At 40.1% G+C, this 22,208-nt stretch overlaps 1 protein-coding gene across 2 annotated transcripts in view; it reads left to right on the top strand.

Annotated features, from left to right (window-relative positions):
• The first annotated feature begins 283 nt into the window (after window positions 1-283).
• LOC116035353 (zinc finger protein 236) overlaps window positions 284-22,208 on the top strand; it is a 63,598-nt gene continuing 41,673 nt past the window's right edge. The window contains exons 1-10 of one of the 2 annotated variants that reach the window (XM_031278392.2): window positions 284-423; window positions 2,913-3,052; window positions 10,380-10,544; window positions 10,654-10,832; window positions 11,659-11,789; window positions 12,725-12,897; window positions 17,336-17,458; window positions 19,015-19,188; window positions 20,368-20,545; window positions 20,835-21,107. In XM_031278392.2, coding sequence (XP_031134252.1) covers window positions 372-423; window positions 2,913-3,052; window positions 10,380-10,544; window positions 10,654-10,832; window positions 11,659-11,789; window positions 12,725-12,897; window positions 17,336-17,458; window positions 19,015-19,188; window positions 20,368-20,545; window positions 20,835-21,107 — 1,588 coding nt within the window. In that variant the 5' untranslated portion in view covers window positions 284-371. The remainder of the gene's footprint in view (window positions 424-2,912; window positions 3,053-10,379; window positions 10,545-10,653; window positions 10,833-11,658; window positions 11,790-12,724; window positions 12,898-17,335; window positions 17,459-19,014; window positions 19,189-20,367; window positions 20,546-20,834; window positions 21,108-22,208) is intronic. The other variant, XM_031278391.2, reaches the window with a different exon arrangement.

The raw sequence follows: 22,208 nt of genomic DNA on the forward strand, positions 1-22,208 counted from the left end.
AATTGAAATGTTTCTTTATTGTAGGCCTACATGGTCCCTGTCAAAAAAAAACAAAAAACATTAAATACAAATAAATAAATAGCCTAATAAACAAAGTGGCACTGAAAGTGTAAATTCCTTAACTATTTGATTTAGACCTATTAGTGTTTCATTTCATTTCTTATAAAGTAGCTCACTCTCCTGTGCGTAAAACAAAAAAGTTGTTGTTTTTGTGTGCACCTGAAGATGCATGTACAGTGAACCAAACGGTAGATGTCTCCCTACTCCGTGCAGCTGTGTATCTGCATGGGTACGATGCTGTCCAGAGATGACAGAGTCGCCATTTTGAAAAGCAAATCGTTCACAGCACACCCGCCCTGAGTACTGGAACTATGCCGCGGGGCCGACCTCGCAAATTGAGAGTTAAAAGCAACGACGAAACAGGTAACAAGTGCCAAAATGCAACGAATAAAAAATACAGAGTATGTGCTATCCAAATAACCTGGTATTATTTGGACAAACATCTCTGCATCTGATATAATAACACTTCAATGTAGTGTATATAGTCCCCGGATATAGTATTGCGGGTGGGCTTTGCTTTGTGCGGCGAAGGAGTGATTGAGGCGGAATGATATTAATAACGTTTCGGTGGCTCTTCTTATTGGCTTCCAGTCTAAATTGGTGTCCGCGAGGAAAAGAACAGCGGTCTGGTGTAGTGTTGGTCAATGTACGGTTTTTAGACTAAATCTTTGTTTATTTGTAATTCGTCGTTAGCTTGTTGTTGCTAACTAGCTCGCGTTGCTATCGTTAGCTTCGAGGCTAACACGCCAAAATGTTGGCCATTGTTATTTTGATCCTGCGATGCACTGTAAGCGCTGCTCTCCAGCTGCTGATGGATCAGAACAAGTTGCCACATTCACGTATTGACGTGCTCCTAAAGTGTTGAAATGTGCTGTCGGAAAGCATTCACTGTGCTGGCATGTTGGTGTCGTTATCGGAATACAATATGTGACGTTATCTTGGTATTAAGACATGTTTGGGTAACTTAATTCGTAACCACACTTTTCCTCGAATGGATGTAACGATAAGCTAGTTGGCAAAACAAAACCGCCTCACATTAGCATTAACGTTACATAGACTTTTCACATTGGGTTGATTTCCTATCAGTCACATACTGTCCAAGCAATGCCTGTGACTGCGACAGCTAAGATGGGAGTGTGGAACCAAACATGGTTACAGACATTATTTGATAGTAGGCTAACTTTATCTGTGTGCACTCAACCTATGAACTGAAACCCAATTATAAAACAATATCTCATTGTCTATTTATTAATCTTCTTGGGAGGCAAATAAGGTGAATAAAAAACGTAATTTTACTAGCGTACCTCCATTATGTACGTTACACAGACCTCTATTAGTGTGTTGTTGAACATAGACTAACGTAATTAGTAAAAATACAGTCAAAGACTGCTATAGTGGTTGTGGAAGTCTACAGTTAATTTCCATCCATACATTTGAGATATAACTTAAGTTTAGTCAAACCTGAACATACTGAATATAATATGAATCTACATTATAATTGTAATATAAAAATACATGCAGGCTCAATTCATAACACACAGTGGTGGAAAGTACATTTACTCAACTAGGCTACTACAAATTTGAGGTACTTTTCTTTTCATGCTACTTTCTACTTCTAACGTTACTCCACTACATTTCAGAGATAAATATTGTACTTTTTTACTTTAACTACATTAATCTGAAAGTTTAAGTTACTTACAAATTAATATTTTTGCACACCAAACAAATGGAGTTTATAAAATACAATGTTTTATTATAAAATTAAACTACCCAACAATATAAATATAGGCCTACACAGCTGAAATGATTAGACGATTAAACATACAACTGTCTTGATCGTTTCTAGTTTCTAAAATTTGAGGATTTTTCTACATTGAGTACTTTTAATACTTTAAGTAATTTTTCCTGATGGTACTTTTACTTAAGTAATATTTTCAATGCAGGACTTTTACTTGTGACAGAGTATTTTTACAGTGTGGTATTAGTATTTTTACTTAAGTAAAGGATCTGAATACTTCTTCCACCACAGCTAATACATTATATAGACCAGGACCCCAAGTAGTTGTTGCCCTAATAAACAAAACAATACAACTTTACAATTCAAAGTGAAACAATGAAAAACCTCATGCATTATTTAGGATTAGCCTATAGTATTTATTTTTATTTTTATAAAGATTATTTTATGGGCATTTTAGGCCTTTATTGACAGGACAGCTGAAGACATGAAAGGGGAGAGAGAGGGGGAATGACATGCAGCAAAGGCCGCAGGTCAGAGTCAAACCCCAGGCCCGCTGCGTTGAGGAGTAAACCTCTATTTATGGGCGCCCGCTCTACCAACTGAGCTATCTGGGCGCCCAGCCTAGAGTATTTCTTAATAGTGAAACTACCCTTTTCCACTTAATTCTGAAACTGCCTTAACTATCTGTGTATACCCGATTTTGTGAAGCACTGAATTCATATGGATGCTGTCACTGTGTGTGTGTGTGTGTGTGTGTGTGTGTGTGTGTGTGTGTGTGTGTGTGTGTGTGTGTGTGTGTGTGTGTGTTGTACGTTGTGTGTGTGTGTGGGGGGATGTTTCCTTGGATGTATTGGTGCTACCACATCAATATTTGCCACTACTTTCAAATTCCAGAGAGAGGACGGTCATATGATGGGGTGTATACAAAAATACTGTTTGTATGCACACCAAACACAATTTTTTTTTTTTTTTTTAAACATAAAGCCACTGAACACAGCACCTGTGGAATTTAAGTAGAAAATGCATCGTATCATGTTCTTCAGCTATTCTTGTCACAAGAAAGCCTCTTGAACCAAATGAAGGTATTGAAGTGTTTTCTCTTGCACTCGATCAGATGCGGATCCCAGTAACACTAAGGCAGACGGTCTTATTGATGGAGAGCTCAAGGAAAAGAAGTGCTCAATCTGCTTCCAGGTCTTCACCACTGAGAGCCAGCTGCAGAAGCATCTCCGTGAACATGAGATCAACGATAAGGTAAGTACAGCACAAGTGTCAGCACTCATAGCCATAACAAGACAGTGAGAACAGTTTTTAACCTTTTATTTATCCAGACAAGATCAGAAGAGTATGCTTGCTCTCTATCATCAGCACTGTATTTGTATTCTGTAGGCCAGTAGTGGAAGAAGTATTCAGATCCTTTACCTAAGTAAAAGTACTAACAACACACTGTAAAAATACTCTGTTACAAGTAAAAGTCCTGCATTGAAAATGTTACTTAAATAAAAGTATGTACGTATCCTCAGGAAAATGTACTTAAAAGTATTAAAAGTAAAAGTACTCAATGCAGAAAAATCCTCACATTTTAGAAACTGGAAACGATCAAAACAGTTCTGTCACTCAACGAAGTGTTCAATCTCCGCTGTACTTGTAGGCCGTTATATTGTTGGAATGCTTAATTTATAAAAACATCGTATTTTATAAACCACATGTGTTTTGTGTGCAAGGAAAAAGTACAATATTTCCCTCTGAAATGTAACTTAGTAGAAAAGACTTGTAAAGTACAACTACCTCAAATATGTACATAAGTACAGTACTTATATAAATGTACTTAGTTACATTCCACCGACGGTAAAGGTAAATAAAAGAACAGCTAGAACAGTCTCGGAAGTTCAGAAAATGACCACTTTACTGTAATGTAGCCTTTAAAACCAGGAAAAGACAACACTTATACTGCCCTACAAAGGCAAAACGCCGTAACATCATGTTTGGTCAAAAATGAGTTAATGTCATTTTTGGGTTATTTGAGATCTCCTTTATCATGTGAATAAATATCGTTAGTCAATTTGATTGTTTTAACGAGAAAATAAAGGGCTATGACAACCGTAACATCCAAAACGATACGAGAAACCACAGCAGAACGCCGTAACAGCTGTTAAGGCTCTTTGCCTTTGTTCCGGTACACTGAAGTTGAGTTAAGGTGTTCTGACTTTGTTTAGCCAGGCTTCAAGAGAGATGTTACTGTGCCGCTGTGATGTTACTGTACTCTGGCTTTGTCATACTGTCAAAGTTTGCCGCTTTTAATTGTCACCAAACCACGTAACATACAAACGACACATCTTTGAAATAAAGTGGCGATGGTTCAGATCTGTCAACGTCAGCGACAGCCCGGAGCTAGCTAAATTTAATCTGTGTCACGTAGCGCTAACGGTGATGCTGACACACCTCCTCACTTGGCGGAGCCTCACATCAGACGCCGAAACCCATTTATTAAATACACAGGCATCCTACCTTTTCATGCAATCCGATATAATTCATGGAAGATATAATCAAAGCCTGTCTACGGAAAGCCGTTCCACTCCCTATTCACTCCCATTGTACCGAATGTGGTTGCACTTCCACCAGAGTTCCACTGGGGGTGATCGCAGTCCAATGCAAAATGAATGGGACTCTATGGAGCTAGACGGCTAAATTTGTCTTTTTCGCCTGATTGACGTTGAGAAACCTCAGATTTGATTGTAGTTTTTGCAAGTTCAACATGGATTATAGGTCGAAAGTTGAATGAACGAGTAATTATGTCCTTTCGATTTCTTACAGGTTGAGTAGTTGTTGCCCATAACACGCTAGCATTCTGCTAATGAATGCTGATTGGTCAGTGAAGGACTGATTACGATTACGACAGAGATCCCGCTTGATGGCACCCGAAGCAAAACCAGAATGTCAGAGTGAATATTTCGGCGTGGTCTTTAAAACATTAGCAAACCTCTTTCTAGCACGTGTATTGACAGGGAGAGCCTTACCTGTTAGCTGTGTTGTCGATGCCTCGAGAGAAAAAAGGAAGCGACTCAGAGCTTGCCGTAAAGCAGTATCTCTGGCCGTATATGTGTATGACGTCATTGACATTTTAAAAGGCTTTTTAGAACAAAAAAGCGACTTTAAAAAATCTAACACCCAGCAGTGTGTATTTTCTTAGCCTCCCCTTTCGAATGCAACATTCAAATTACTAGACTAAAAATTTTATCCTGAGAAAAGTGGATTTTGAGGGGTATAGCTCCATAGAGTCCCATTCATTCTGCACTGGCCTGTGAGCGCCCCCTATATGGAACTGCAACCAGTTCAGAAGCCGGAAGTAACGAGAGAGTGCAACTTCTTCCCTTATTAGAAATTCTTTGATATAATCCATAGCAATGCACGTCATCTGCTGTATCCACAACAATCCATACTTGTTTGAACCATATTTCCTTCTTGCTTCCTTCCTTCTTTCTTGTTCATGTCAGATCGTACACAAATCCATAATAGCACTAAGCTAGTTATCGCTAACGTCCGTACAAAGTAGGCTAACCTAAATGGTCGGTCAACTCTGTCAATGTTATCTCAGAATTAAAAAGTGGTAATCCAAGTCGAGTTTGTTGACTGTGCATCTTGAGCAGTTTGGTGGCCCTTAACCAGGGGCGATTCTAGGATCAGACCTTTAGGGGGGCTCAGCCCCTAATGAGAATATGAAATGGATACAGTGCCTTGCAAAAGTGTTAAACATAATATATTTATTGTTAAACAATAAATATACCTTTGTATTCAATTATAATTAAATTATCTTTATTGAGAAAATATTTCTTGTATTTATTCATATTGTACATACTGTACTGCAAAGTAACTTATCTGTCATACTGTTTAACTGTTAGTGTTGCCGCACTATCCTGATCATTATAGCACTAAATAGGAACAACCAAAGGTCTTCTATATAATTTAAAACAAATACCATGATGACTAGACCTTGGTTAGGTGTTCTTATAATGGATGTAAGTATGGTGAACAGCAAGCAAATATTGATTATATGTCAGTTACTGCCTTTTGCCTTTGCACGACTCCTTGTTTTTGGCACATGATACAAAGGCAGAGTACAGTAACTGCCAAACAAGGGTCAAAGGTCAATTTTGAGCTCAGGATTTTTTGCATACAAACATTTCTTCATTATAGCAACTAGTTGTCAAATTTTGGGAGTCCTACCTATAATACTTTTGTCTGGACAAAACAGAAACTTTAAAGTCATTTTTCTCAGTTTCACACTCTAGCGAGTTAAGGTCTTTTGCCTTTGCAGGGCAGTATACATATAACACATATTCCAATATTACGATATCCAAACTTTGAGACGATATCTAGCCTCATATATGGATATCAATATAATATCAATATATTGCCCAGCCCTAATTTCGAGTAGTTCTTCATAATGCTAAGCCAGGCACCACAGGACATACCAGAGCATTGCAGCTGTGATGGAGCCCTTACAGGAGCACTAAGCTTCCTCTTAAGGTATAGTTGACCAGAGGCCTGTACTACGAATCAAGATCAACATGCCCTGGATTTATTTCAGTTACCCGGCTTCACTAACCCTAACAACCGCGGTCCCGCATAACCTGTGTCACGATGCTGGTTAACAACTAGTTCAGTCAACCCAGGGTTTCCCAATCCAGCGGCGCGCGTTCACATAAAAGAGGCGGTGTTTGCACGGCACGACCAATCGCAAACATCTACCAGAGCCGCATATTTTACATAAGAAGAGCAAATTATAATTCTACATAAATATGAAGACAGGCAAAACGCAATACAGTTGCTGCTTCCTAAAACAGGAGGAAAGCTGGCAAAAAATACCCAACGCTGTAAATGCGTAAATCACAACGCTTATCAATATCTTCCCCATCAGTCAGGCACAAGATCTGACCATAACACTTGTGCTTTCCATAAACTGCGGTTGCTTTAGCCTATTATTTCAGTTACAACCCTGGCAGTGGAAGCGATGTGAGAGCAAATAAAATATATAAAAACATAATTCAAACTGATGTGCGCATTGGCAACACACGGCTCAAGATGCCGATAGCCTATATGTAATTAAAATCTATATATTTCATAAAAATACCCATCAGGGAATGTTAACGGGGTTGTCGGTCTCTAAATGTTTTAACTTTTATGAGCGCATCTCTCTCTCTCTCTCTCTCTCTCTCTCTCTCCCTCTCTATCTCTCTCTCTCTCTCTCTCTCTCTCTCTCTCTCTCTCTCTCTCTCTCTCCCTCCCTCTCTCTGCGCACCGAGCTCCAGCTGATCTTCTAAGAACGGTCGCGCCGTTATCAATCGAGTATTGATTGGTCAGTAGGCGGTGCTTTTACACCGGTTGATCTCTAATCTCCAACTTAACCTGCTCCCGACAAGGTTAGGTGTTCAGCATAAGTTACCACGGCGATTTAACCCGGTAACAAGTGATCCACCGTCGTGGTACAGAAAACCCTGGGTTGAACCTGAAGTTACCTCGTTAACGCCAAATCTTGCTTCTTAGTACAGGCCAAACACAACAAAAACTCTTAACACTCCACCTGAGTTGGGTGCAGGTGATGAGGACAGCTATGTCCCAGCTACAGGTTGGATTTGGGCCAAGCTTGTGGCTTACCGTCAAAGCCGGAGGTGTCCTGGATTCTTCAGCTCAGATGATTTTTCACAATGTGGAAAATTCAAAACTGCCGTAGATGCCATTGGATTGAAGCAGCAAACATTCAGTGTAAGAGTAAAAAAATGACATAACATTATTTATAATAAGTTTATTTGATTCACAGCTGCTACATAGTGTTTTGACCTCGACAACCCAACTGCATTTTACCGCAAACTTGCGACTAGTTAACTTTCTAAAGCAGGCGCAATCACCTGTTTGCTAAGAGTCGGGTCGGGACTCCAGCATTAACACACTGACAACATTGAATTCAGAATATTAAATATTTTTTGAGCTGTGATTTTTAATCTGTGATTGTGTAAAAGTGTTCACGAGATACCAACCTTTTGTGAACTTGTGAATTTCGCCAGCCATCTTCTCTCGTTTTCATGGAGACAGACGCTGTGTGCACGGAGGGGAGGGGCTGTGTGTGTGTGTGTGTGTGTGTGTGTGTGGCCTATGTAAGAGAGACGCGAGTGACAGAGAGACAGAGGAGAGCAAGGAAATGCAGCTGAACGAATATGCTGCGTTGTTAAAAAAATAATAACGAAACGCAATATGTGGCGGCCGGTGTTGATTGTGTGGCGCACCGCCACAAATTAGTCTATGTGTGGGAAACACTGTGGCTATGTAATTCATAACACTAGTGCTTTATGAATTACATCACAGTGGATTTGCTGTGAGCCATTCAAAGGGAAAATGCATACATTTACATTGTTGCATTGCTAGTCTTTTTTTGTTATGGTGGTGTAACTCAGTTATAGCTTGACTATAACTAACATTTTGCTAAGAAGGATCAAAGTTGCTTAATCTAACCCCCACCCCCTAGCTGGTGCCCAATAACAGTCTTAAATAGCACAGCAAATATTACACCCCCTTCTCGTAGATGTTAAATCACAGCCGCAATTTCCTTTGCCACAGTGTTTACTGTCCAATAATAGTAAATTGATTTCATTTGTTTGAATTTCCATTTGCTCCTCCCGTATTTTGTGGCCCTACATATGAAAATCCTACAATACATATAGCACTAAATCAAAAACATAAATCTTCACAGTGAGCATCCACTAATGAGTCAGATGGTTCTGCTAATCATGCTTTTGTAATTTATAATAATTACCATGTGTTAAGATACTGTGTGAAGGATTTTCCTGCCCATCAAGGAGGTACGAAGATGTGTTTTACACTTTTCACTGGCGACTCTTGGAGTGAGGATAACGGAATGGATTTGTGTGGGAACGTATTTTTCCATGGAGCAATGGATGATTTAAAAAAAAACAGAATAAATGTGAATTCATTTATGTTTGGCCACCCTTTAGTGTCTAACTGAGCACTCTTCTCTCCATTTACCAGCTGCAACGACACACATTTTGCCCTCTCCCCCTTTTAAGATCCATCTACACTCCCTTGCTGTCTCTCTGTCACCCTCTCTCTCTCTCTCTCTCACACACACACACACACACACACACACACACACACACACACACACACACACACACACACGGGCTGCACGATATGAGGAAACTGTGATATGCGATAACATTGTTTCTGCTGCTTTCGGTTTCTGTTGCTTTTGATATTCTACTAAAATACAACAAATTGTTTGTTGAATTTAAAACAAAAGGAAATCATTTCCAACATTCTTTTACTGAACAAATTGAGCATTGAATTGAACATAAAAGGCAGCACTAAAAAAAGAATGACATTTTGAAGTGAGGTATTCTGTTGATATTTTCTTTCAACTAACAAAAAAATCTGAGTGTTGCAGCCTTTCGCGATACGTACATTGCGACCAGTTGATTTTGCGATGACGATTAAAAAACGATATATTGTGCAGCACTACATTACACACATAATCACGGACCAGTTAAGGGGCTAGGTTTTTTCACGCTGCGCTAACCCTAAGGAAAACTTCTGTCATTTGGTCTCCTCTCTTGACCGTCTCTTCTGGCTTGAAAAGACGATAATAGGACTCTACCTTACTTCATTTGCAGCGGCACCTGTAGTGGGCCATTTCAATTTCAAGCCCACTATGTTCCCACTTCCACAGGCACTGTCTCTGAGGCTGAAGAGCAGCAGCCTCGGGGTCTGCCACTCTGAATAAGACTCACCGCAGTCAGAAAGTACTCTGGAATCAAGTCAGTCAGCTCCTCTAATAGAAATGGAATTTAATATTGGGGCCATTTCTGCCTCATGGGAAATCATTTTTTATGTTGTCTGGTAGTTTTCTGTACTTGTATGTCACAGTGTTTTTTTTTCTCTCTTCATGTCTCTTTGTTATTCTCCCTCTCTCTCTAGCTGAGACACAACTAAGATTAGCCACACAAAAAAAATATTATTTCTGATTAAATGATAAAGTGAAATATTATATTTTAACACACCTGCTGCCTTGCAGATGTCTGTCCCTGATTCTAGGAGACACTTAAGTAGGACGGGGGGGGGGTCCACAGCAAATGTAGTTGTTTTAAGTCAGTTATCTTATAATAATGGTAATTTGCATATATTACCTGAAGAGAAATCTATACATTGGATAAAGCCAGGTTCAAAATTATTTTTATTGTTGCTGACATATTAGAGTCAAAGGTTTTTATCGAGGGAATTTTGGATTTATCTTGTTATCACTACATAAATCAGAAAACACTCTCAACAGCCATAACATTTTCACCATGTTTCTAGGCTGGCGGGCTATAATTGACGCTTACGCGTCCGGTGTGTTTTCACTGTAAGGTAGTACATTGATTAAGGTGCTAAAGAAACTCCTTTGGTCTTCACCTATCTCCACCAAGAGTGAGAATTAACATCAACAAGGACTCGATTGCAGAGGGAGACGTCTGAGAGCTTTTACACTGACATTATTCACTACTTTCTTTAACTTCTCCTCTCTCCCTCGCAGCCTCATCGGTGTGACCAGTGCCCACAGACATTTAATGTGGAGTTCAACCTCACACTCCACAAGTCCACACACACCACCTCAGACTTCACCTGCCCCGTTTGCAATAAAAGGTTCTCCCGCATCGCCAGCCTCAAGTCCCATATCATGCTGCACGAGAAGGAGGAGGTTAGTCAGCTCGACGGTCAAACATGAAACCATCATTGCATTTGCATTTAGGAACAACTTTTATCTGTCTGTGTTGTCTCCTCTACCACCTTTGCTACCCACCCTGCAGAATTTGATCTGCGTGGAGTGCGGAGATGAGTTCATTCTTCAGAGCCAGCTGTCTCTGCACTTGGAGGAGCACCGGAAGGAGCTATCGGGCGTCAAGGTCTACACCTGCAAGACCTGCGACAAGGAGTTCAAGACGTCCGCCCACCTGAAGGAGCACATGAAGAGTCACGTCAAGATGAGGTCACGCACGGCTGCAGAGGCCGATTTATTTCATTTGACCGAGTCACGCGGAAAGCGGCCTGAAGTTAAAAAGCGAAACATAAATCCAACAGCTATCAAAAGGAACTATGAGGATCTTGTTCTAGGCAATTTAGGGTCTAACGTCTACCACTGTGATACCACTGACAATGATATTGGGGGATTGTAGCTGCCCAACGACAGTGTGTTACACCTCCATTTAATTTTTCCAATTTGTATGCCAAATGGATTTCAAGGAGGTAGTGAAGGAGGGGCATCTTGAAGAAGGAGAAGGAGGGGCATCTGAAACAGCAGTTAGACTATCAAGAGACAGTAACACTTTCCAATAAAAAACAGCAGTCCTAAAGGCCAGAGTGACAGAATGACGCAGAAGATTTCAGTATAATTCTTTATTATACATGAATTATATATTCAACTGAAAGTTGGCGTTTTTGTACATTCTCATTCATTCTGTTGAATTATACAGCCTATACAAGGGCAACGGCCCTCAGTGCTGTGTGCAAAGCCTCTATAGACTATTTCTAATTAAAGCTAAACATTAGAACCATGGTTCAAAAAGAGCCTCACAACAACAGTAACAAAAAGAGCTTGAGAAGATTCCACTTGTGCATTTATCAACTCCAAACTGCATGTGTGAAAATTAAAGATGGGGTTTGATCTAAAACTAGTATCAGGGACAGACAAGACACTCCAGAAGAAGAATGATGACATCTGCATTGAGGTCATTTTGATGATTGTCTGTGATCCCCTGTGAACTTATTGTTATGTAAAACAAACTTGACATTATTTGTGTCTACTCCTTCCGCAGGCTGCTCAGCTCTAGTTCAAGAAACTACAAGAAAAACATTGACCGCAGTGGGTTCCAGAACAGCTGCCATCACTGTGGAAAGGCTTTCAAAAAGCCCAGCCAGCTTGTTAGGCACATACGAATACACACAGGTGAGTGAAAAGCACAGAAAAGGGATGACATGTTAATGACCTTTTAATGGTTCATGCTCAGAGGAATTACTGTAAAAAACTTGTTGTGTGGGTAAAATTTCACTATCGATATAACAAATATTCCCGTGCGGATGTGCACTTGTTCAGCCGTCTGGGTTCAGGTGATGTAACCAGTAGCCTTCAACCCACATGCTGTTTGTTGTTTATACAACGTCCACATGTTAATTTGTTTGGTTGCCTTGCTGGCTGAATGACTAATGGTGGACGGAGTTAATTCCTCTGTGCTTCGATTATGAAACTGCCCGTAAGCTGATGAGGTTAAGAATCGCTTTGGGAGACTACACAAACACGCATGCACGCACACGCATGCACACACACACACACACACACACACACACACACACACACACACACACACACACACACACACATGCACGCATTCCTTAAGTATTATTAATACTAAAGATGGATACAACCAACCAGGGTGTCGTATATTTCTGTTTGTCTTAATGTCTCAAATTGCTATAAAATACAACCAAACATGATGATATAAGTCTGATATGTGTAAAATATAAGATTAACCGTATCTTGGTAAATTCTTCATCTTTTCTTTGTTAAAAATAATAAACAGCATAGTTTAAAAAAACAATCCAATTTTCTTTTTGAGTAAATGCATCTGCTTGAAAAAAGTCACAGTAATGAACTGATCCAAATATGAAATGCTGTAACCAGCCTCAAAAGCTGCTTTAAGTAATGAGACTGTAACAATAGAGTGGAGTAAGTGAGGATGTCTTAAAGGAGCCCCCAGTATTTACCCCTATCCTTCACTACTTACCTTTTTTGTTTTGAAGTTATTCATTTAGATTCTAGAAATTGCCATCAGCGTTTCTGACTATTTGATCTGTGTTTTCCCTGCCCTTTGCTCTTCCCTCCAGGTGAGAGGCCCTATAGGTGCACACATTGTGGCAAGGCTTTCAACCAGAAGGTGGTGCTGCAGACTCACATGGTGCGACACACTGGAGAGAAACCTCACCTCTGCATGTTCTGCCCAGCTTCCTTCTCCCAGAAAGGGAACCTGCACTCCCACGTTCAGAGAGTCCATTCTGAGGTAAGAGCACAGTGCTACAGGTTTGCAAGTGAAATACTCACACCTCAAATACTGTATAGGAAATATCTCTGTGATGTGATTAGGGGGACTAGAGCCCAACAAACCAAATGTGGGACAAAGAGTATGTTTGTGTGTGACAATGTTGGACACGTTACCATGGCTGAGAGCTTGGATCACACATTTAAATCTCGTAAAAAGAAAAACAAATAATATTTTTAAACGGCAGACATTATTTTGTTTTGTTTCATATTATATACTACAAATGTTGAACCTGATCCAAATCGTACCCTATCATCCTCCTAGATTTCAGAGTTAATTTCAGAGAGTTGTATTGTGCCTCAAGGGGAAAATGTGATCTGCGGTTGTAGCAAAGTAACCTAAACAGTGACTATATACAAAATGCAACAAAGTACAATTCCGACTATATATCTGCAATCTGTAGTTGAGATTCCAATGTTAGAGGAACATATAAAGTCTTTCATTTTCAGTTGACAATGTCTTGTCAAGTTTAAACTTTCAGTCTTGGACTATTAAAGACAGTGGGGTTATGATATCTGAATTAGCAATTTCTAATTATCTGGACATAATGGACAAAAAAGACACAGGAAATTGGTGCGATACAAACATATCGTCACCTCTTTATCGTTTCTGCAGCCGGGGCGTTTTAATGGTGTTTCCTTTAGAATAAATTGAGTCTGAATAAAAAGCCTGACACTCAGTTCACTGTGATGAGCACTCAGGTTGAATTAATGCTTATGAGTACATTTAATGGCTGTTTTTACCCCATCCATTGTGTTCCAGTCCAAAAATAGTGTTTGTACATGTTATTGAAATGTTGGATAATCATTTTCTTTTAGGGGTTCAATTGGTCGAATGGCCTTTCACACTTTCTTTTTGTCTTTTTTTTTTTTTTTTTTTTTAGGTCAGAACTAATTGAAGCGTGTATTTTGTTTTCTTTCTCGCTAGCTTACGTAGTTGTGTATTCCAGGCTAAAAGCCCATGATGGGGCCAGCTGATTGAATTACTTCTGGGAAGCCAAACAGTAGGACCATTTGAATAATGCATCTAATTTTCACAAGTGTCCTTCAGCTTTCCTTTTTCAGATAGAGTTTGTCCTCGTGATTGACTGACTTTATGAATAAATTATGGTCAGGCGTTATTCACATTAGATTTCATGAGCAGATGCATACTCGACAGCCAGGGGACTACAATCATCATCAAATTGCATAATAAACGGCACGAATCAGCCACAGAATATAAATCTATCCACTCAACTGATTCCATCTGCTTCCCATCATTAAACTTCCACTGCTTTAATTGCTTGAACTTCAAAGCCTATATATTAAACATGCAAACAGTTTACATTTCAAGACGTTTGAACCTGTTTTTGCACAAAACGTTGCAATTTTTAGCGTAAGCGGGCACACTTAGATTATCTATTTATTATTTTATGGGTTTAACAATAATAATGATAATACATTAGCACTACCAACACTGTTTTTTTATTTTAAAGTTATCCCCCATCACAACCACCTTTCGACTTTCTTAAAGTGTGACCCCGATAAACATTCTGCCTTCAGTTTCCTAAAAAAAAAAAAAAATCACCCCTTTTTAATATGTCTTATCCCTCACTGCATCAACCACCAAATATGTTGTAACCTTGCTTGCACAATCAATGACATAAACTGCAGAACATGACTTCCAATAATGTTCTACCTATCTACAGTATGTTTATGATTGCTATCATCTTCCCCCTGTCCTTTCTCCGTAGACCTGATTTCTGTCCCTATCTTTTCCTCATTGTTGCCATGTCTCTACCTTCACTCTCTTCACCGGCTTCTCATATGACATCTATTCCACCTCTCTCCCTTCCTTTGCAGTCCTTTGCTCCCATCTGTATTCATCACTACAGTCTTGGCCCCATGCGAAATGACCTCCTGTGTGTCCCACCATCTTTTTTTATACGTTCAACACACTCGTCCTTGACCCAGCTGCCACGTTATCATGATGGTGATAACACCTTACTGGAAGCTCCTTCATATGCCCTCACACACTCTCACAAACATACTTCAAATGCATCCTTTCTCAGTCCCTCCAGAAAAACGCAATTATGCGATCGCATAATTAAATGCATAATCAGCCAAAGTCCGCATATTTATGCAGGGGCCGTATTTTTCATCGCATAAAATTGCATAAATATCCCACATATTCCATCGCATTTTTTAAGACCACGTGCCACATAATCATGGATTTTTGCCCTCAACAATCACAAAAAAGCTCCGCATTTTTCTGGAAGGACTGCAGTTCAGCCACCTTTCTCCACTTCCTGTACACAGTCCCTGTCCACTTCACCGTTGGGTTTTCCCTCATGGGAAAACAATCGCCTTCCCACATTATTTATTTATATTTTTTATGGCACACTTTACAGGCACACTTGCTCTTATGTTTTTTTTCTTTTCTTACTGCTCCTTACACTCCCACTCAGTTTTTGAAGTAGCATCACTTAAAACTTTGTTTTCCACCCACCACTCGCTGCCATTTCAGTCATGGATATCAGTGGCTCAATGTTCAAGCTATTTTCACCTCTCTTACTTAAGCATCTTACTCATCCCTGCTCAATTTGTAGAATCCTCAAGTTGAAACTCAAAAAATCTGCTAAACTCAATCAAGGGTCCATGTATCTGCTCTGGACGTTTGCTTTCCCTAAGGCCAATTCAACAAACTCCACTGTTTTTTTTTTTTAAATCCAAAAGTCAATACTGCTTCCTTCTCATTTTAGATATTCAGTGGTCATCAAAGCACTGTACTGTACTGTACATTACTGACACTATTAACTAAGGGTTTACAGACTTTTTACTCAATTATACTTTTCCACATCGTGATATAATAACTCACGAGCCAACAGGTGGAGATAGTCACAAGAGAACACAACAAATGACTCCCTAAGGAGTGTAAGTATTGATAATGTATACCTTTTTAAGCCTACAATCTTGAGCAGTTCCCGGTTTATAACAGGAACTTGCATTTGACTCACCAACAAAGTCGTAAATACCAGTAGTCTGTTTGACTTATTGATTATCAACATATCAGGAAAAAGGTGAATATAAAACAATGTACATTGATATAGCAGTCCCATGCCTAGACGACTAACAAGAGCAAAGAGTGAAGTTTATGTCTGGCATCCGTTATCTACAACTACATTATGTTTTCCCTACTTCAGACACATTATACAACTTTGACACTTGATAATTGTCTGACTTTCTGTAGACAGACAAAATGCAGTGTTTTTCTATCTTTAAAGTGATACGAGTATGATAATCTCAACTAATAGCTCGGCCTTATATTAGACTCCCACTTCAAATGTGAAAAATGTGAAAATGGCGAGCAGGGTTGCAAAAGCAAACTTACACACATTGAGACAGCCTCCCATTTCATGCTGCAAATAGTTTCATGCACGCTATGATCTTTTCGCATCTAAGTTATTGTGTAACCTCTTGGTCACAAGCAGCACCTACAATAACAAAGCCTCTTATGACAATATACAATCAAGCAGTTAAAATTTTTGGCAGGAAGCCAATAAGATCTCATCATGGTCATGTTCTCAGAGAAATTTTACAAAATTTGCAAATCTTAAACTTGTATATAAGTGCCTACATAGCCAGGTTCTCCGGGTGCTCAGTGACCTAGTGGTTCCTCTTAGAGCTTTGGGTTCTGTATCGCGTAGACAAGAGCATCCAGCCTCCTCTTTATGACAAACAGCCTTTTCTGTTCGGGGGATCAGTATGTGGAGTTTGTTACCTACTAAACTCAAACATGATCCTGACTGGGATCATTTTAAAGTTCTTCTGAAACTGTTTTTGAAGAGGGAGCAGTCATGTAGTCATGAATAATCTGGTGCTCCTGTTTTATGGTGATTTATTGTATTAGTCTGTGTTTTGTATTGTTTTGTCTGTATTTTCTTGTGAGTTTTGCATTTTATGTAAGTGTTGAGTTATTGTATTTAAAAAAAAAAGGGTCCATCAAGGGACGTGCATTGCAAATTAGCTTAGGCTATAAATGCTGTGGTGTGTGGCATAGGTCTATGCTACATACTTGTCCCTATAAAAATAAACATAAATAAATAATCATTGTGTGAAATGGAGCGCCAGAATCTGCCTTGCTTTAATTAGTAGTACTCAATCTATAATCTTCAAATAGATCATTTATTTATTGGGCCATATAGGGATATCAGCTGAGTTCTACCAAATCTGCGTACATTGCGGATACTCCACAAAACTCAATTTGTTTGGGATTGTGAAAGGTGGAGTTAATATCATTGTACATTTCTCTCTGAAATACAACATTTTCAGTGACTAGAATGAGTCACTGGACGGGAGCTTAAAAAGCAAAAGACATACATCCAGCCAGGGATAATGTCTTGTTTTATGTTCTCTTACAGACTAAAGGCGTACCCCTGTTCCCGTGCATGGACTGCAGCTGTGTATTCAAGAAGTTGGGCAGTCTGAATGCTCACATCAGCAAGATGCACATCTCTGTGATTGAGGTGCCCTCCAGCACTCCGGTAAGATGCAGAGCAGAACAGATGTGCAAAAAGGTTCTTACACTTAATCGGCCCAGCATCCACTTTGAGTATACTATTAACACACTTATTCTTTGAAACAGGGTACCACAGGTATAGTATACAACAGCAGATAAACAGAGGGCATGTAGTTTCAATGTGCAACTATATATTAATTCCGAATTTAAAAAAATCACAATATTTCTGAAAAATTATTCATTAGTTGCATTATTTACTTATTTTATTTGAGTCTATTGTCAAGATTGTCTGTAGCCTCTGTCTCACTGACTTAATATTTCCTTTATAAACCATGGCTTCTTTTGCCAAAGATGTTTTTATCTTTCTCCTTAATGGTAGATAATGATGCTAGTTATTTTTTTCTATTGGCATTTCACTACACCATTTCCCTTTGCCAAAAAAAACCTTAATTTGCCCTCAAAGAGCATCACTCTCTTCCAGTTGTATGCCGTTAAACATTTCTGCCATAAATCAAGCAAATTGGACCTGACATACAGCTGAGCCTGCCAGTCTTCTCAGTGATGGCTTCCTTTGGTTACAATGGTAACAATATTTCAACATAATATGGTACAATTAGTAGGTGAATAATAACTAATTATCATTTGCAGTTTAGTGATGTCAAAATGCAATAGTAGACTCAGGCTGTATGAGCAGCAGGGGAGAAAAAATTAAAAAAGCCACCAGCTGTATGCAGCGGGGCATTAGTGCACAGAAGAAAACAACAGGGGCACCAGGAGGGCATTTTTCACCATAGCGGCATCCCCTGAGGGCACATTGTCTCGCACGTAGAGGCCAGCACATTTTCCAGCATGCGCTGCATTACATTATCTCCACTGAAAAGGCCACCGTAGAGGACACTTTATCATATTTTATCTACCACGGGGAATCCAAGAGGGCACTTTTATGGCATTTTTTTCAAACATGGGGGCACCACCAGTGTTAAAATGCCGGTTACCGGTTTCAAGGTATGCTGCGGTTTGAAAAAGTCACGGTTTCAAAACATTTTCCGTCATATCGTTCCTAAGCTATGAGCTGTTTTTTATGAATGGTCAAGGAGAAAAACTGCAGTTTAGTAATCCCTCTCCCTGCCAGTATGCAGAGTGTTTAAAATTTTTTTGTTTTTTACCCAGACATTAAAAAAAAGTAAAGCTGTAATTGTAATACATATACCGTGAAACCGTGATATTTTTGCTGAAGGTTATCATAACCTCAGAATCGTATACCAGCCCATGCCTACGTACCACATATCCTCAGACAAACTGACCTTGTATATCATATCCACTGCCTGTATTTATTTTATTCTCTTTGGTGGCCTGATGCATGATAAATTAAAGTGTCAATGATTCACACAGATGTAGACACTAATTTACATTTTGTTCAAATATGCCCATTATTTTATGCTCCAAAGAGCCCCAACAATTAAACTAGTCTGCTTTTAAACTGCGGCCTATCCTGATCTTGTAAGTGTCCCTTTGTCAAATTGGTCCTCGTCTTCTTTCTTCCCTTCTTCTCGCTCCATTCCCCCTCTTCTTCCCCCTCAGGATACAGAGGTGACAGGTCAGGCTCCTGGGGAGTCAGAGGGTGGCGAGGGGGTGACAGATGTCATCCAGCAACTTCTAGAGCTGTCGGAGCAGGTCAGCGGGGAGACAGTCCAGCCCCAACCTCCAGAGCCAGCTATTGCCATGGAAACTGCCATCAACCAAGACATCCTGCAGGTGGGCAAAGAACATTCACCCACGCTAAATAAATTAGAGGATCAGAACAAAACGCAGTAGTATTCAGGGCTCCATAAGACCACTGGGAACCACATGCCTCAGACCTAACCCACAGTATGTGATTCAAATGTAAATCTTAAAACATCCGAGTGCACCACTTCAGCTCCAATCCCTCAATGTGGCATGCACTTGAAAAAAATGCACAGCTCAAGATTCAAGAGAGAGATTGTATTTGTCACATATGCTGTAAATACAAATGCTACAGTATAATATATACATAGGGGAATGTCCTTTGGTATATTTTACTTCAAGAGTTTATTTTAAAGATTGCAGCCACAGAAACCATCCATTGCTGGGCTGGTAGGTGTCCTTTATTATAATCCTTGCTCTGCTTATGCACCTCCTGTTGTACAGGCTCTGCAGGGAGGGGGGGGCGCGGTACCCATAGTGCGCTCATCCGAGCCAATCCTCTGCAGGGCCATCCTGTCCTGAGAGGAGCTGCTGCCATACCAGGCAGTTAATCTTCCCACTCCAAACACGCACACACACACACATTTAAATGGAAATGGATTGGATTTGGATGGAGATCGGAGGACCCACAGTGGGAATATATGTGGACACAGAGAAAGATAAAAAGAAAGAAAGTTTTTTTCAGACTCACTAAAATGTCCCTGAAATAATGTTTGTTTGAAACCAAATTATTCTCTGTCAAATTTTTTTCCCCTTTGGTGACTGAATGTCAGGATGTTGGTGGTGGTGGTGGAAACATGATCCATCCAGAGGATGGAAAGGAGACAGTATAATAATGAATTAATGAATTTGTACCAGGAAGCTTTATAAAGGAGTATTGTTCGAGAGTTGGATACAGCCTCGGCTCTCCAACACAAAAGGATGTGATTATCACTGAGCAGTGGTTCTGGACCATGGCTTATATTTTTTGTCAATATATACAATGTTTTGTCAATATTTGCCACATTATTTCAAGCCATACCTCAAATTGTTGCAACTTACAATAATAATAATATTTTTTTTACATGAATATGTTCAGTATTTTCCTAACATTTGAGAAAACAATCCGTTATAAGATGTGTCTGGCATTTCCATAACTGTAGTTTGTTGTACGTATGGAGTCATTTTTAAGCTGTGGTGTTTGAGCAGATTTCGGTTCTGTTTCTGTAGCAAGCTCTGGAGAACAGCGGGCTGAGTGTGGTCCAGCCACAGAGCGATGCCCCATCCAGACAGTCACAGAACCAGACCACTGAGGGAGCTGCTGCAGAAAGCAAGAAAGTACAAGGTCCCGACAAACCGGCTAGGGAGAGGAAAAGGAGCATTTTTAAGAAACCTATACAAATGCCAGGTATGTGGGGTCTTACAGAACATTCACTGTGTCACAATCACAATGAAAAGCCTATAAACATCAAGTAAGATTTTGACTCCTTATGAATTAGTGCTGAAGCTCAGTAGGTTTGCCATTGCTTTTAAGTGAAAATCTGTCATTAAATTGTTTATTCTTCATATAAACTGTGCAATCAATTGTTTACGAAGATAATAGATTAATTCGTAATGAAAACAGCTTTCAGTTGCAGCACCAAGCTATCGACTGGCAGAAACGCTGGGCAGCTGCTTCACTCTGCCTTCCTTTCCAGGCTCCATCAGGGAGGAGAATGGCGTTCGCTGGCACGGCTGCCCATACTGCTCAAAGGAGTTCAAGAAACCCAGCGACCTTGTTCGCCACATTCGCATCCACACTCATGAGAAGCCTTTCAAGTGCAAACAGTGCTTCAGGGCTTTTGCTGTCAAGAGTACCCTCACAGCACACATGAAAACGCACACGGGTATCAAGGCCTTTGAGTGTCAGTGCTGCCTCAAGTGCTTCTCCACTTCTGGTAGCATGAAGGTACACATGCGTCTGCATACAGGTGAGAAGCAGGTCCACTTCATGAAAGGGTTATTTTTAAAGCCAAACTGAATTCAACATTTGAACACACATTTTTTACTTTATTGGTTTATTCCTTATGTCACATTTCTACCAACACAATTAGTATGCACATAAGTAAAAAGGAGACATCAAGCTTTCAACATAATGTTTGCAGCAAATGACAAATGCTAAACTTGTATAAATATAGTCTACAGCTAGAGCACTCATTTGCACTAATGTGTTTGCAATCATTCTGTATCTGCTTCTTCTCAGAGAGATAACCTTAAATAATGGCGTTTTTCCATTACATGGTACCTGCTCGACTCGCCTCGACTCTACTCGCCTCGACTCGACTCGGCACACTGTGCGTCCGTTTTCCATTGCATATTTTAGTACCGCCTCAGCGTGGCTGGTCGTCTTGCTGGCTCGACGCACACACCAGCGCACAAGTATAACATCAGGCCACTTGAGCTTGTTTTACAGTTCTGTGGAGGCTCCACGCAGAGCTTTCATAGTATGTGGCCTGATGTATACATTTGTCAGCTGGTGTGTGCGTCGAGCCAGCATGTGTGTGTGTACGTAGGATACGGCGAAAGCTCTGCCTGGAGCCTCCGCAGAACTGTAAACAAGCGGCGCCGACACACACACAGAACGTTGAAGGTGTGTGTTATTGCCAGAAGACACATTTAGTTTCTAAAGAAGCTGGAGGCAGCAAAAAAAAAAAAACAGCTGGCTAAACTGTTTAAAAATAGCGGGTTTGTTCAGGACACCCCCCGTCTGTCGCTTTCACGTCACCTTTTCGGCTCGCCTCAGCTCGCTTGGAACCTCGACTGAAGAGGTACTAAAAAAAGTACCTGTTAGCAGGTACCAGGTACTTTTTTTCGTAATGGAAAACCAAAAAAGGCGAGTAGAGTCGGGGCGAGTCGAGCAGGTACCATATAATGGAAAAGCGCCATAAGTATCCCCTGGACATAAAATGTCAGCATTAGTGTAAATAAACAGAACTGTAACAGTTGAATTACTACGTGCATCTGTGCATTAGTTTTTGTCTCTCTCATTGCTATGTGATGGCACTGTCTATGTTAGGTGTTCCCTTTAGCTT

Source organism: Sander lucioperca, chromosome 10, assembly GCF_008315115.2.
Source record: "Sander lucioperca isolate FBNREF2018 chromosome 10, SLUC_FBN_1.2, whole genome shotgun sequence".
Taxonomy (NCBI): Eukaryota; Metazoa; Chordata; class Actinopteri; order Perciformes; family Percidae; genus Sander; species Sander lucioperca.